The sequence below is a fragment of the Taudactylus pleione genome, unplaced genomic scaffold, assembly GCF_031769625.1.
Source record: "Taudactylus pleione unplaced genomic scaffold, aTauple2 ptg000454l, whole genome shotgun sequence".
In the NCBI taxonomy this organism is placed as follows: Eukaryota; Metazoa; Chordata; class Amphibia; order Anura; family Myobatrachidae; genus Taudactylus; species Taudactylus pleione.
This window is the reverse complement of record NW_028284856.1, coordinates 13,452,580-13,465,846: the sequence shown is the minus strand read 5'-3', so window position 1 is coordinate 13,465,846 and position 13,267 is coordinate 13,452,580. Positions and strand designations below refer to the sequence as shown.

Here is a 13,267-nt window from a genome sequence, read left to right as displayed (position 1 = left end):
GGCCGAAATCTGGTCGGAGAAAGGAAGGTGCCCCCCAGCAGGAAGAAGTCTTCCAGGGCAGCAAGGACATGGTGGCTCACTGTGGGGCAGACATCGGGCATCACAGAGGTATTTCTTTTATCACTTTTTTTACTTCCCCACTGGTTTTTGCGGTAAAAATTTTGCAACCAATTTTTTTTTCATTGAATACCATGGGTATCGGTAGCACGCACATCCACAGAAATGAAAAACTGGTCACAATGCCCATGGTATTCAATTGAAAAAAAATTGGCCGCAATGCCCATGGTAATAATTACCGCAAAAATCACGCAGCCAACTGAATATGCTCCCATGTTAACATATGGCGTACTGAGGCCAATGAGGTGGAAACACTGGCCCATCTGTCAAATGATGTGTCCATTAAGTAGTTAAAGTCTGGTGATCAACAGACAATATCAACCTGTACTACAGAAAACATTACTTTTCCATAGATCGGGTAGTGCAGTAAATGTGCACATTCGGAGGCATCTTACTTGTAAGGATCCCCTCTTTCAAATTATGTGCACTCCTTAGAAGTTTTAGAGGGGAATTCAATGATAATTTATCAAGGTGAAAAATGGTGGTAGCCTTGGAATTTAACGACCACGGGGCTATTTAATTGCAGCCATTTTTTCTCGCCCAAAAAATTATCTGTTATATGGCATGTATACATAGAATCCAGGAAAAGTTCAAGGACCTACAGATGTAGCCACGCTCATCTATACCGTGATTCGAGCTAAACATTGCGGCATGAATGGTCCGACTAGTATGCCTGCGTCTATGCACGCGCACACCATAGACTACAATGGGGATAACGCCGGTTGCGCCTAGTCGATGCCCGGTGAACACTATGCTATGTCGTGATGCATGTGCCCGTGCGCAAGCATCGTGACAACGATGTACGCAGCTACATCTTTATGTGTTAACCCACTGTTTGCATCTGATAACAGGCTAATTATCACGTATATCTTTTCGGGTCTCCTCAGACCCAAAAAGAAATATGTGTTAAGTGCAGCATGCGGCTTACTTCGGGGCTAATTAAATAGTCCCAGGGGATCAATTAGCCTGCGGTAAATTACTGTGGCTAACTGAATCCCCCCCATAGTCTGGTGATCACATTTGATTACCAGACAATTACATCCAACACTATAAAAAACATTACATTTTACAACATTGAGAATCATTTTATTCAATCAAATCTGGACTATTGATCCTTATGACAATCGAGTGGATGATAGCACGTAGGGTCATATTCAATTAGAGGTGAAAAGACTTTTTCGACAGTTTTTTTGCGAACATTTTGCCTAAAAACTTTTTCCCTAATGAAATTCCAGGACAATTTCACCTAAGCGGAAACTCGATGCATTGAATTCGCCGAAAAAGATTCTCCAAACAGGTGAAAAGAAGTGCAAAATCTTTATTTTGGGGTGTAAACATGGGGAAACGACTCAGAACCCTTGGGACAGCTCCCCAAAAGACAATTCAGAAAAAAATAAAAAATAAAAACCCTAAGAACAACCCCAAAAAAGACAATTTTTGGGGTGAAAATGTAAAAAGTGGGGGGACAAGCATAAAAACTAGCAAAATAGGCTTCTTGGGGGTCCCCAGGTATGGGTCAGGTGTTTTTGGGATTGCAGGTGCATGCAGCAGGTAGATTTTTCACAATTTTAAAAAGTTCACTTTAGAGACATAAAAATATGCTAGCACTCATTTTCAAGTACCCCAAATTTGACTGGACTACTTATTTTCACCAAAAAATACTGCTTAATGCTATTCTTCACCACTTTTACAAAGACGCTAATAGCAAGAAATTTACACAACTTAAGTACGCAAAATAGTTTTATTAGGGCTATTAGTACACATCTATATTGATTTCCTATGTTAGTGTATCTTTTTCTGGGGTACAGACTGATTTCCCCAATTCTTTCAGTACTTTTCGCCTGTTCCGCATTCGCCTATTTCCGTTTTCGCCTGTTTTGAAATTGAATTAGGCGAAAAGAGGGGACGCGCATGGAATGATTTTGCCTCTGAAACAGGCGAATGAGGCAAAAAGTTGAACAGGCAAAAATTTTCCAACTTTTCGCCTCTATTGAATACCCTTCTAAGTGTGCTATACCTTTATTTCTAATGATTTTAATTAGGCATGAGGTGTTATTTTGGTAAACAGTAGGTACCAGCTGCAGTCAGTATTTGGAGAGCATAATATAGATATACTTTGTATTACCCGGGTCCCTTGAACAGTTACCTTTGCACAATACGTTTTGGAGGACACAGTTCTTCATTGGGCTGCAACAGAAGGGATGGGGATATGGAATTCATGGCTTTGCTAACCCAGTTTCTGCCCTATGGGGAAAATACATATATCAAAAATAAACATCTAAATAGTTTTACAGAATGACAATTGTCAAAAAGAAAACTAATTGTCTAGAGAAATACATTGTTTGTAGTCCAATGGTCTCAAAAAATGTTCTATGGCCATCAATTTGGCAAGACACAAGCTTATAGTGGCCTCACATTACAGGTAAAGGCAATAGAGAGAGAAAATAAAGAGATAGGTAGTATATATACCATTTTTAGACCAAGGATCCCATTTATTATTATGCCAACCGCACCCTCCTTATGTTTAATTGCATCTGTATGTTAGAAATACATCTAAATAGGTTGAATCTCCCATATCCAGAATGCTTGGGACCAGGGGTATTTTAGATATCGGAATATTCTGTATTTTGGAATATTTGCATACCATAATGAGATATTTTGGGAATTGGACCCAAATCTAAACACAGAATGCATTTATGTTTTATATACACACACTCTGCAGGTAATTTTATACAATATTTTCAATAATTTTGTGCCTTAAACAAAAAGTTTGTGTACATTGAACCATCAAAAAGCAAAGGTTTCACTATCTCAGTCATGCTAAGAAAGTTCTGTATTTCGGAATATTTGGATATGGGAGACTCAACCTGTACTACACTCGCATGTTTATTAGACATATTGCAATTTCCACTCAAAAGGAGAGTAAGAAATAGTCCTGCACTTACCATGTGTTTGAATCAGAATCAGTTTATTAAATCAGCATGTCTACATACCCAACAGTCTGAGCGGCCCATGGTGTAACCAAGACTTGTCATGAAACGTGTCTTGATAATATTATGGGGCTGATTCTGAGTTAGGACCAAAGCAAAAAAGAGCAAGTATCCGTGCGTAAAACCAGAATAGATGCTTTGTTTGATTTGCTCTCATCTCAGAATCACCCGCTACATTTGTCACACAGTAGAGCTGTGGACACAGGGATAAAAGTTGCGGACACCACAACATGGATATGTTAACCGGTATGCAATCAGAACGCCATCGATCACAAGGTCAACTTTAATCACAATGTAGCCAGTGATGATGAAGATGATGATAACATGGTTAAAATATCAACATCATTAATATCGACCCCTGCAAAATGTTGACATTGTCATAATGTCAACATTTCCCTCAGAGTTAGCATTAGGGATAGAATTAGACTAAACGCATAGGGTTGATATTACAACAATGCCAACAAGATATAACATGTTATTTAATAAACACACACCAACACTCATTTTTATTGGAAAATGGGGCGAGAGACATTATATCTCTTCCTTTAATTTTTTGAGTGCATCATTTGTGGAGCTTGCTTCATTTACATCACTGAGCCCCGGGGTGTCTTCATGACAATCACCTTTCCCTACACATGGACTGTAATCACAAGTTGCTTTGAAAGTAGAATACTGCACCTTAATATAGTATTCTCTATTCTAAATCATTCCTAGCTTGTGTGATAATACCTGCTGACTGCACTTTGGCTTTCTTTTGCCAAGTACTGATATTCATACAGCGATTCAAAACCACAATTATATCTGTTCATTCTATATGAAAATACATAATACAACTAGATAGTACGAATATTAGGTTTTACAATGGATAAACGGTTTGACAGCATTTGTCAATTTCAGTTATATACCAGTCTTTATCTTTTAACACGATGGGGCAGATTTATCAAAACTTGGAGAGATAAAGTGGAGATAGATTATGCGAGAGATTTATCATGCAGGGTAAAGAGTGGAGAAGTGGACCAATGGAGAATTACCCATAGCAAATAATCAACTTCTAGCTAGCATTTATCATAACATAACATTCTATAACATTATAGGTAAAAGGAGATTAGTTGCTATGGGCAACTTCTACACTTGTTACACTGTCTGATAAATCGTCCTCAAAGTACCAATCGCCTTCTAACAAACTTTTACAGTCTGTGCTATAAAAATGACAGTTCAAAGCTTATTGGTTGCTATGAGCAACTCCCCCACGTTATCTCTTTCCTAGATTTGATAAATCTCCCTTATAAGATTCAATTTAATTTAATTTCACTATCCTGCATATATAGACCTGGATCTTAATATAAAATTTGTAGTGGCACAGCTATGTTACCCTCTGCCTACGCCAGCAAAGGAACCTTTATATCCCAACCACCATAACCATGTGACACAGAAATATTCACACTCATCACAAGCTGCAGTTAAGCCTTTCATGTTCATGTAAAAAGTCGATTCTAGTAAAACAATCTTTCAGAGAAAAGGAGGATCTACGCTGTGTGGATATTAAGGTCTTTGCTGTGTTAGGGACTTTAATAATGATATTCATTTTTGTAACTGTATATTAAGATCTTGGTCCTGTTGAGTTACCACAATAATGGATCATTAGGAAGTTCACTCCCTGTTATGATTTTAACATTGTCAATAATACCTTTCCAGTAAACAGAGTTCCACCGGACATGAAATGGACTGCCTACAAATCTATTACCTTCCTGCAGGTATTGGGAACACCAGGGAACATTCTACACAGTAAAGTCGGGCATCTGTTTCACCTCAACAGTACTTTATACTGAGTCTCTTTTGTATGTAAGTACTGGAAGAAACGGTTTTGTATGAATTGAATGACCTTATTGCAATATGAGGTCCAGGTCCCTGCCCCCTAAATCTCTCGTACACCCTTTTCGTAAAACGTGGTTGAGAACTATATTTTCTACAATTAAAGTATAAATCTCAGTGATTGTATGGGTGGGCCTCTGAGGTGCCATACAGGCATACAGCACTCTTCTGGCTGCTATGGCCAGGCCCTGCCACCCTATAAATATAAATAGGGTGGCAAGTCCCATTTGGTAATTACATTTGTTATACAGCCTCATTTACCCATTTCTAAACTAAGCAAGCCAGGTGTACAGATCTCCTGCATATAGCACAATTATTGACAGCAGAGATGACAGCTATTATTGTAAAAACCTCTGACAGCCATTAGCTGTTACATCACTGTGTCCGTTTCTGGTTAATGAAGCTCTAAAATCCTAAGAACTGCTGATGGCTACACAGAGCTGTACTGAACAAAATGGTAGTACAGACACCCTTCACTCCCCCAAAGCCAGAACCATGTGGGCTTCTAAATTCAGCTGTAATACACAACCTGTAAATACATTTAGTTAATTAGCTTAAAATGGCACAATCTCTGGATTGCAAACACCACTCTCCAAAGGTTTTTAGTAAGAACCATGCAATTTTCAGTTTTACAGCAGGCTTCCGTAATCCCTTTGCTTTTCTGCTCTGCTCAAGGCCATATATTTTGATAAAAGTCTTTGCCCTGTGATCTATTCAAGAGAAAAAAAGGGTACAAAAAATAAACTAAACTGGGATGAAAAAAAACCCAAAAAACAATACTCTACCTTAAATGAAAGGCCACATGTAGTTGCAAATCTGTTCTGACCAAAAGACTCCTGAAGATAGCCTTCCGTGATTAGCTGTCGTGCCAAAGCCTTCCAAAAGACTTCTGTCTGATCTTTTCCCTTACCGAAAAGGGGATTGCAACGAAATCTATCAGGCAACCGTTGGGAGTTCTACAGTTGAATTGAAAAATTAACAGTTTTATTTTAATCATTTTAAATTTTTGAAATTATTTTCAGGATTAAGTAAAAAAAATATATATATATATGTAATGGAAAGATAATAAATTCACAGCAAGAACCTAGATTACACAGAAGACATTTCTTGTTGTACATAAATTGGTAAAGGAGCAGATATGAATGAAGATACTAGTGTTCCTTGATGGGCTCATCACATCACATATCATATATTATTAGTGTGTTTTGGGGACAAACATATACAATAAAGCATAGCTGTGGATGATAAAAGGCTACATGGGATTTCTTTTATTTCCTGAGCTTTGAAAAAATATTCTTAATAGAGGAGGATTCACAAACAAAATCAGTGGTATGACCCCAAGTTTGTCACATGATGCGCTGTAAAGACTTGAAAAAAGTCCCTTGGGGAAAAACAAACTACTTTTTAACCATTGAAAAATTATTTTATACCTGGTGTAATACCCTCATATGATGTAATAAAAATACACATCTACAGATGTGTCCACATACACCCATGCGTAACAAGTCATGCCACACAACGCCGGAGCTCCGTGTGACTCTATAGCGCCGAACGTCTTTTCGTGCAACTTTTTACCTTCAAATGAGTCTTATTCGCCTAGCGATGCGATTAGTTAGCATAAGCCTATATTCTATGTGCAATTCCGGCTGTATCTGCATGCGAAATGCTACGTTACAGTGTTACAGACGCCGACACTAATGTAGCGTTTCGCATGCAGATACACCCGCACTCGCTCACAGAACATAGGCATGATGCATATCATTTTAATCAGCAGAAGCGTCTTGTGCTATCCATTCACATCGCTATGCAAATAAGACGCATTTGAACATAAAAAGTTGCACTAAAAGACACTCGGCTCACCGAGTCTCGCCATGGCATGGCGTGACTAGAAGGGCTGTTTAGCGTGCAAGGAGGCTAGATGTATGTGGACACATCTGTACACAATTCTACTTTAGAAATCTATGTAATGATCATATATGAAAATGTGGGCCTGACCTGCACTCAATGCAGATGTTCACAAAGTTAAGTGATTATTTACAACTGCGCATGTGCACAAAAAAAGAAGTACAGGTGCTCAACTCCAAACTAACTGATTGTATATAAATAAATACATTTTTGCAATGAATAGAGGTTTTTGGCATAATCTTGGCCAAGGTTATGGGCCTACCCACCGCATCCGGGTAATCTCTGTCGGGTAGGTCCCTAACATACTAGGATTCAGATTTAGAGCGCAGGACACCCCCAAACTGACCCAGCTAAGCCGCCCCAGGGCACTGTTATAGTAAGAAAAGTGCAGTGTAAAAGAGATAGTTAAGAGCAGCCTAGGCTGCATATAAAGAATGAAAATAAAAAAGTGAAGTACATATATAATAAACACACAGTGAAGGGTTAAAATGTGTTATAAAGGAAAAATGTGTTATAATGCGGTGCCCTGAAGCAGATCAGCCAAAGCAATCCAGGGGGACCCACGTCCCAAAAATGAACCAAAGCTGAACTACACAGTTTAAATATTTGCAGGACTTACCTATATTGTGCCTCTGTCTAGTGTGCATATTACTATGCCAGACTCCATGCTCTAACCAATGTAATAAGGGTGCTAGCCTGAGTGGAAAGTGTCTCAGGCTTTCCAGGTGTGCAAAGTAATGCACTGATTGAGTTTATATGGGAATGGGCCTCAGACTGCACACCTTGACCATATATATATATATATATATATATATATATATATATATATATATATATATATATATAGGAGGTGCTACCTGTGGAGACAATTGATATATGCACAAAAACAAAAGAAGTACAGGTGCTCTTTTACACTGCACTTTTCTTACTGTGACGGTGCCCTGGGGCGGCTTAGCTGGGTCGGTTTGGGGGTGTCCTGCGCTCTAAATCTGAATCCTAGTATGTTAGGGACCTACTCGACAGAGGTTACCAGGATGCGGTGGGTAGGCCCATAACCTTGGCCAAGATTATGCCAAAAACCTCTATTCATTGCAAAAATGTATTTGTTTATATACAATCAGTTAGTTTGGAGTTGAGCACCTGTACTTCTTTTTTTGTGCATATATCAATTGTCTCCACAGGTAGCACCTCCAATTATATATATATATATATATATATATATATATATATATATGGTCAAGGTGTGCAGTCTGAGGCCCATTCCCATATAAACTGCGCATGTGCGGAAGTTTCTGCAAACCCTTATGGCACATGCGTTACACAAAGTGTATGCACAAATTTGCTGTTGCGATTGGGTCAGAAAAATGGCAGAAAAGGGATAGGTGGCTATTAGTACACGCATAAATGGTGTTAGTGGGCGTGTTACGGGAGTGCTGCGAGCATGTCAATGCTAGTGCTGCATTCACAGGCACACAGTCGCAAGCATCGGAGGCCATGGTCACATGGAGAAATTGCACTATGGTGCCACGGATGGTGGCGTATAAGGATGCACCATTCAGTATTACACCAAGCACTGTTGCTAAAAGTGGGCGTTTCAGTAAGTGCACGGCTGTACACAGGGGAAGGAGTTTGAAGGAGTTTTTGCGTGCGACTCAGAATCAGGCCCTATATGTCATAAAATCAGTAATATGCTGCATCTTGTGGGCTTTCTGCCACTTTGTTGATTAAAGTTACAGTGTACTGGGTGAGCTTGTTTACTCGTGCAAATCTAAATTTTACACTAACTAGAGATTGAAATGCATTTATTAATAAACACAATGACTGATAATTAAGTGAAACCGATATCTTAACATTAAAAACAACAAGCACTGAAAACTACAATTCAGTAAGGATTGCTGCCTTTGTTGACTGACTGATTCATTTCAGTAACATCTCATTAAATGTGATTAGACAAGGCAAACCACTTATTTCTTCTTATTTTTTTTACTTTGGAGGTTTCCTTTCTGGAGCGCTCTTTGTCTTTCATCCTAACAAAGGCCGTATAAAATTTCATCAAATGCAACTTCTTAATTCGAAAGTTCCCAGGAGAACTTTCAGTACAGCAGACTGACTAGATTTTAATAGACGAAACCTGATCCCCTCCTGTGGTCTATTTCAGGATTGCCTGAGAGCCCATCTGTACATCATTATCTGAGGGATAAAACATACAGGTGGATGTAAAACAACAAAATTAACACTCAGTGTTATCTATCTGCATGTGTGTGTCTGAGTAAACAAGCATGACTATATAATAGAACAGAATCGGAAAGATATACTGTATGTTCGTTTATTAATGAAACAGAAAAGAGCCACACTGCCTATAAAACTGCCAAAGTAAATTAAGTATCTCCATTAAACATCAACAGGACAGTGTATCATTTCTGATCATTTGGTTATTGGAGGCAGTGGGGTACATTTGCGAGAAATTATATAAAAAAAAAAGCCATAAGACAACAGCAACTAAAAAGATTTAAAGAGAGGGGGCATTCAAATGTGCTTGCGTACATATTGCCCCCGTTACTGCTGAATCAAGGAAAAACTTGCGATGCTGGCACATACGACGTGTAATTCCAGAACAGCACATTGCGTCCATGTCGGGGAATCAGTGGCAGAACTCCCGGAGACAATGGAGTAATTTGCCGCCGGGCGCCAGCCCTGAAGGGGGCACCTGGCTCCATTGTCATCCGGGCCAGCCACTGCTGAGGCGCTACATGGAGAAGGAGCGCCGCTGATCGGCGCTCCACCTCCAGTGGCGTAACTACGGTGAGCGCAGTCGCACCCCCTGCACCCTCCATTTGCCGGGCGCCCGGTGAGTGTGTTACCAGCACGCGCCCGGCTCCTTCTCTCCCCCTCCCTCGGCGCCAGCGGCAGCCGGAGCTCACTACTGAGCTCCGGGTCCCGCAGTGCACTATGGAAATGACGTCATGACGTCACTCCCATAGTTCCGAGGAGCGGGCGCCGGGGACTGAAGGCAGCAGCACTGGAGCGGGGATTAAGGTAAGTGTTATTTATTTTTTTTGTGTGTGTGCGCGCGCGCACGGCGGGCAGTGGGGGCTTACTACAGGGGTCATTACTGGGAGGGTGCTCACTACAGGGGCTTACTACAGGGGGCAGTACTAGGGGGTGCTCACTACAGGGGGCATTACTGGGGGGGGTGCTCACTACAGGGGCTTACTACAGGGGGCATTACTGGGGGGTGCTCACTACAGGGGCTTACTACTGGGGGCACTACAAATGCCCTTACTACTGGGTGCAATTCAAGGGGCATTACTACTGGGGGCACTACAAGAGAACTACAACTGGGTGCACTGCATAGGGGGACAACTACTGGGGGCACTGCATAGGGGGACAATTACTGGGGGGCACTACATAGGGGGACCTCTACAGAGGGCACTGCACAGGCGGACCACTACTGGGGGAACTGTATAAGGGGGCGGCGGCAGCTGGGGCTGGCATAGGTGCTGGGGGGTTGGTTAACGTTAATTGGGGGGGGGGGCACCAACATTTATCTGGGATGAAGTTACGCCACTGCGGGGAATTTCCCTCATAGTGTCCACAGGCTATTTTTCCAATTTAGTTTACAAATGAAGACCACCAAATATTATGTGCATTTTTTCCCCTCACCAGAGATGCCAAAGAGTGGCTTTGCCTTATACCAGCTGACACCCCTCAGCTCTGCCATCAACGTAAGCTATTGCAGCTACTTTTGATCCTCTAATTCTAGTCCCCCGTCCTCAATAACGGACTTCAGCTTGTTACAAAGACCAAGTACTTCAGCTATTTAATAAAACACAGTAATTGTCTGGCTTTGGGCCTAAACTAATATCAGTTAAAGTTTCACTACTCTAGACTCTAATTTGCTGCAATACCAGCAATTATACTATTTTATAGCAACTCCTGATACCTAGCCCTGCAGTGCCATAGGCTAGATAACCATGAGTATGACATCTAAAATGCTACTGCCATATGGCAATACAAGTGCATGGACTTCAAGATTATCATTGACGTAACTCTCTAGTTCTAGTTGAATGTTGCTGTACCCTTTCTACTATATGCTGGGTTACTCAAAAAGTTGCAACCACATTTTAATTACTTGTTGCTGTGTGAGCAATGTTTCGTCAATAGAGCGGTGTTATTGGTCTTCAATGCGATACCCCTTTCACATCACAATGTCGGGCCACACTTGGGATTTTGTGCACAGGTCCATTGCGGTAGCGAGACGGCTGAGACTCCTTTCTGACTGGCGGTCCAAAACGTCTAATTGGTGGGTCGATGACTTCACAGCCATCATATGCTGAATCGGATGAGAATCTCCAAATCATCTGCTCTTCCTATGCTGTGAAAGGGACACGTTCAACCCTGCTCGTGACCGGGGTTGAAATGTTGGATCGCTCGACACTGCTTATTTCAACCTGGCCCTTCCACACTAGACAGTAACCCGGGTAGATGCACGTTCACGTGAAATAACCCGGGTTTATTGCTGGCAGTGTGAAAGGGGTAAGATGTGCAGGTGTTAATTATCCCCCAAATTTGTTCTTTTGTTTTATTCTATAGTAATATGGTCTGTTATTTAAAAAAAACACAACGTGATACGTGAGGGCATGCATGGTACAGCCACCAGATACGTGAGGACCTGCACTATACAGCCACCAGATATATTAAGAACAGCACTGTGCAGCCACCAGATACGCGAGGGCCTGCACTGTACAGCCATCACATATATTAAGAACAGCACTGTACAGCCACCAGATATATTAAATCCCGCACTGTACTGCCACCAGATATTTCAAGGTCTCCACTGTAGACACCTGGAATGAGTAAGCAGCCAGGTCCCAATCGACTCTGCTAGCGTTGAGCATCTACTCTTGCCCGAAAATGTATCTTAGTTGTAATGCGATGCAACTAAGGGCCTGATTCCAAGCGGTATGCTAACTGATGGTTTGCATACATCTCTGATGGGTGGAGGACTGCATGATTCGTTCAGTGCATGTGCAGAATGGATTCTGCGTCGCTGCACGCAGTATCCTCAAGTCGTAGCATGATTGACATGCTGGGGCCATTTGGCGCCAGGGACGGGCAGCATTAAAAAAAATGGGGGAGTGTTGGCACCATATTCTGGCAGTGCCGAGGCCAGTGTGTGCGTCTTCCGATGCAGATTTACTGGCCTCGCAAACAGCAGGTGGCCATTCCGAGTAAGCTTAGACGTAGGCATCGAATCTGAGATGCCAATAGGAAGTGTCTTCTCCATGCAGGAGACTCCTGTGGCATGTATGTCAGGGGCGTTAAGGGGGGGGGGGGATAAAACTTTCTTTTCCCCAGCGGTTGCTCAGTTTTGCAGGCACTGGGTAGGGGGTTCTGCTTTGCTGACCGATCAACAGTAATCGGCAGCACAGCAGACAGAGGGGGAGAGGGTGCTGGCAAGCAGAGGGACTGGAAGGTTCCTCTGAGAGCAGCAGCTGCGGGAAGATTTTCTTCCTGCAGCAGCCCTCATATTTATCTGCCTGGATGAAATTTTACATCCAGTACAGATAAAAAACTGCCTGGTGTGGTCAGAAAATTACGTCCATGCCAGGCAAGAAATGAATTTGATATTAAACACTTGAATATGTGAAACTCTATACGCACAGAAGTTGATGTGGAAAAAAGCCAAGCCCGCTGCATAGTAGCACTTCGTAAACAGATTTAACATACTCACAAAATTTTTTCAACACAACGCTATGAAAACAACATTTTGTATGTCTGGAAAAAAATCTAGACTCTAGATACTTTGGAAACCTCTAGTGAGCAAGATCCCACAAATTATAGGGATATGCATCAACAGTAGAAATGTGCTGCTTCTCAACCAGGTATCATATGTAAGACGCCATAGTAATGGGGCTACAGCAGAATAAAAGTAATGAATCATTACAAAGAGTAAGGATAGCAATTTACTCTACATCACATATACTTACTGATCCACGGAGAAATAAGACAGGCACACCAATTCCAAATTTTTCCCCCAACGCTTCCACTGCCGATAGTAACTGTAGTGCTTGTTGACCAAAATCTTGAAGAGAACATTCCATACCAATAGTGGAAAGGTTATGTATTAATCTACAAAACAAACATTAAGAATTTTGTTAATTGGGGAGGGAGGCCACTTGCAAAGGCACAATATTAGACTTAATACTTACAATTGGTGAAGGATTATCTGACGTAAATGTGGGTGAGAAACTATGATCCAGTGACCATCAAGCAGTATGGTTTAGTATAAAGACAGAGACTGATTCATAACACACAAAAACAAATGTGATAGATTTTAGGAAGGCTGACTTTGTAGAGATGGGAAAATGTGTGATTCTTTG

At 41.3% G+C, this 13,267-nt stretch overlaps 1 protein-coding gene across 1 annotated transcript in view; it reads right to left on the bottom strand.

Annotated features, from left to right (window-relative positions):
* The window catches only part of WRN (WRN RecQ like helicase), a 138,373-nt gene that overhangs the window by 36,542 nt on the left and 88,564 nt on the right, over positions 1-13,267 (bottom strand). Inside the window, exons 23-25 of the mRNA XM_088448395.1 lie at positions 12,875-13,016; positions 5,765-5,935; positions 2,264-2,361 (exon numbers count right to left, since the gene is read on the bottom strand). Coding sequence (XP_088304521.1) covers positions 2,264-2,361; positions 5,765-5,935; positions 12,875-13,016 — 411 coding nt within the window. The remainder of the gene's footprint in view (positions 1-2,263; positions 2,362-5,764; positions 5,936-12,874; positions 13,017-13,267) is intronic.